General features: G+C 45.4%; 1 protein-coding gene across 1 annotated transcript in view; it reads left to right on the top strand.

Moving 5' to 3' along the window:
- gpn1 (GPN-loop GTPase 1) overlaps nucleotides 1–3,713 on the top strand; it is a 12,811-nt gene that overhangs the window by 868 nt on the left and 8,230 nt on the right. Inside the window, exons 2-7 of the mRNA XM_008288105.1 lie at nucleotides 197–290; nucleotides 683–789; nucleotides 1,586–1,623; nucleotides 2,246–2,324; nucleotides 2,419–2,513; nucleotides 3,562–3,607. Coding sequence (XP_008286327.1) covers nucleotides 197–290; nucleotides 683–789; nucleotides 1,586–1,623; nucleotides 2,246–2,324; nucleotides 2,419–2,513; nucleotides 3,562–3,607 — 459 coding nt within the window. The remainder of the gene's footprint in view (nucleotides 1–196; nucleotides 291–682; nucleotides 790–1,585; nucleotides 1,624–2,245; nucleotides 2,325–2,418; nucleotides 2,514–3,561; nucleotides 3,608–3,713) is intronic.

Raw genomic sequence — 3,713 nt, 5'->3', positions numbered from 1 at the left:
TACCATGGAGACCTAGCTCCGCAGCATCAGTTACCATGGAGACCTAGCAGGTTAAAAGAGAGCCACCTTCGTGACACTGCCAGGTCTTTAGCTCAGCGTACCTGACAACCCACTGGTCCGGCCTCGTAGCTCTTCCCTCTGGCGTCGGATGCGTTGTTTGTTTGTTGTGACCTCAGTGTTTGTTGTGTTTGTGCAGCGGCTGACGGCTCACCTTCACACTCACAAAGCTCCTCCGTACGTCATCAACCTGGACCCGGCCGTGCATGAGGTCCCCTTCCCTGCTAACATCGGTGAGGACCCGTCTACTTACTGGACGGCAGCTGGTCACATGCGGCACCAGTGTTTATCCACCACAGAGTTTTTTTCTTTTTTGCCTCCTTTTAGAACCTGATGCTTGAATGCGTTTTCTGTTATTTTATATTGTATATATTTATATATTTTAGGAAGTTCTGTGTAAAATCAGATGATTATTCTTGCTGTAGTTATTATTAATAAGCTGGTTTAAACTGTTTATTTTCTAACATGAACATCGTCACTGATTTTGCATCAAATCATCAGTTAACAACAAAACATGGTCTTAGAGTCCAGAGTTAAAGCGACACTCGGCTAACGACTTGGACCTGTAGCTTTTGGTTCCTTCGTGAAGCTGCTGCGGTTCCTCAGTCTGTCCTTCTGTCTGCAGACATCAGGGACACGGTGAACTACAAGGAGGTGATGAAGCAGTACGGACTCGGACCCAACGGCGGCATCGTGACGTCGCTCAACCTGTTCGCGACTCGCTTCGACCAGGTGACTCCGTAGATCCAAGTCAAGCTCTTCACTCGGTGTTTTCCTGTAAACAACGCTGTCACTGGGGCGACAAAGTAAAAGCATAAATGGTGGCGTTACGAGCATGTGGTGGTGCTGATGTTGGGATTTCATCTGATTCAAACCTCCTTTAAGTGACTCCAATTCATTTTAAGGACTTTCATTGTTAATTATTGAGATCATTAATTTAAATGTAAAGCAGCACCCTACAGCACCATTAATTATAGTAATTAACTATATAAACTAATTAACAGCTACAAAAACATACATCCAACAGACCAACCTGGATCCTCTGTAGGCAGCTCTGTTGTTGTTGTTGTTGTTGTTGTTTATCTGGATAGTTTGGTGTGTTTTTCAGGCCACTAGTTCTGCAGTAAACGGTTTAATTAACCCTTAAATTAAACCTGTGCGGTGAGCAGCGTCTTCACAGCACACAGTTTAGTCCATCTGCGTCGCTGAGTGAAGCTCCCTGGTGTCTCCACACTGTTTACCTTCAGCTTCATTAAGAGCGTGAGACGTTTATTTCCCAGTCTGGCCTGATGGGGGCAGTGTGCTCGCTCTGTTTTGATGCTAAACCCGACACACTGACGCAGGAGTTGGTCAGTTTGACTGTGAATGATGCTGCAGCACCTGGACGCCAGCTTTAGTGCAGAACTGCGTCTTCTGGACACCGTGTCTGAGCTGCTGCAGCAGCGTTACAACAAACCCGACTTCAGCTGGTGTCCGGGCCGGAGACGGTGCTTCCTGTTGTCTGACTGTGTGCGTTTGTGCCGTTCAGGTGATGCAGTTCATCGAGAAGAAGCAGCAGAATCACCGGTTAGTATCCAGATAGAGTCGTACCATCACAATTAGGACAAAACGTCTTTAGCGCACTTTCACGTTGGACTGAACAGAATACAAACCTGCATCAAGATCAGACTGAAAGTAATCTCCAGCTGAGTTCAGAACTTCTCTGATGGATTAAATTCAACCAGAACTCTGCTGATCTACACACACGACTGTTTCCTGCTCATTGGCAGTGATGCACGATATTAACATGTCTGGCTGATATCCGATGTTAAGGTTTCTGATATCGTTTACGGAACGCTGTGAAAAAATAAATAAATTCACTAATAAATATTTGCGCTGTGAAATAAACACTGAAATGAGTAAATGTGGTGATAAATATGTAAATACATGTAAGAGTAAATCTTTTCTTTAAACTGACATTTCAAAATACCTGCTTTTAATTATTTCATAATGCTGCATTTATTTTTACAACTCTGTAAATTAAATGCACTTCCTTCCCTCCTTTTCCTTAAATAAATCCCTAATTGTGACGCTTATTTACATCCTGAATGTCTGGTTTCATTAATTGGTTTAAACTGGTTTAATTCCAGCTTCTATGTACTCTACCAGTTCAGTGTGTCACCTCAGCCTCACCTGCGTTTCTCTCCAGGTACGTTCTGATCGACACCCCGGGTCAGATCGAGGTGTTCACCTGGTCGGCGTCCGGAACCATCATCACGGAGGCGCTGGTGGGTCGACCCGTATTCACGCCACGCATCCACATCCAGCCGTGTGTGTTTGAGTCACGTATGACGTTAGCGTGCGTGTGTGTGTGTGTTGCAGGCGTCGTCCTTCCCGTGTGTGGTGATCTACGTGATGGACACGTCTCGCAGCGTCAGCCCCGTCACCTTCATGTCCAACATGCTGTACGCCTGCAGGTGAGTCGGCGTGTCGTTTACAACACGGGACGCAGGAAGGTTAGGACACGGAGTCGTGTGTTTGTGTGTGTTTGTGTCTTTGTGTTTGGAGGCAGAACGTCGGAGAACAGGTTCACATGTTTCTGCTGACTTTGTGGATCCTTTTTCCACTAACATGAGGACCTCAGACTGAATGCAGCTCTAGGAAGTCAGATGTTTTCTGATTTAGTGATTTTTTTTACCACTTTTTGTCTTTTTTCCCCCGATTTTGTGTGTTTTTGTGTTGATTCAGAGTTTAGTTTTTTAGGTGTTTTATGGACACAGACCGTCTGTGAAGGCGACGGCGGTGACGTGAGGTTCATCCAGCAGCTTTTCATTCTCTATTCCCACTGCTCTTCTCCTGAATGCTGCTGAGTAAAGAGACCATTGACTCTGTGTGTTGACAGCAGTGGCGTCGGTGCTCCAGCAGGGGGCGCTGCCTGACTGCAGACTGTCTGTAACACACTCGTGCTTCATAGTTCGCTGCTGACGGATACTTCGTTTCCTCCCAAACCTTTAAAAACACAACAAGTATAAAGTATTTCTGTCTACAGAGGATCCAGCAGAACCTGTCCAGGTGTTCAGCAACTGGACTGTTGTCATGGCGACGTGACAGGTGTTAGTGAAAGACGAGTCCTCCTGCGTGTCACAGGGCAGATCTGAGTCCTGTTGTGTAGCTTTGTCCTTTCTGTGGTGACTCTTCCTCCTGTTGTGGATGTTTCGTGCCGTTCTGGTGACTCCGTGTACGTCTTTAAGATTTCTTTAAATGTGTTTTTTAATTTTAGTTTTGATTCTTCATCTGTTTGTAGGAGTTTCATGTGTCTTTTGGTCATTTGCATCATTTTGTGTAAAAGGTCTCATCAGAAAACGTCACCAGTCGATGCGTGTGATCGATCAGAACATTGATAAAGCTGCCGATCAGCTGCTCTGTGCAGAAATAATCAAACCGCAGACTGACCCGAGTCAAAGAGCAGAACATGGAACTGATCAGAACGAAGATCCAATCATAGATTCTGTTTGTGTTTTCCAGTATCCTCTACAAGACCAGGCTGCCGTTCATCGTGGTCATGAACAAGGTGAGGACGCCTGTTGTTGTTTCACCTGTTGTTGTTGTTCTTCCACCTGTTGTTGTTGTTCTTCCACCTGTTGTTGTTGTTTCACCTGTTGTTGTTGTTGTTGTTC

This window comes from Stegastes partitus, unplaced genomic scaffold (genome assembly GCF_000690725.1).
Source record: "Stegastes partitus isolate 25-593 unplaced genomic scaffold, Stegastes_partitus-1.0.2 Scaffold540, whole genome shotgun sequence".
Taxonomy (NCBI): domain Eukaryota; kingdom Metazoa; phylum Chordata; class Actinopteri; family Pomacentridae; genus Stegastes; species Stegastes partitus.
This window is presented reverse-complemented; position numbering and strand designations above follow the sequence as displayed.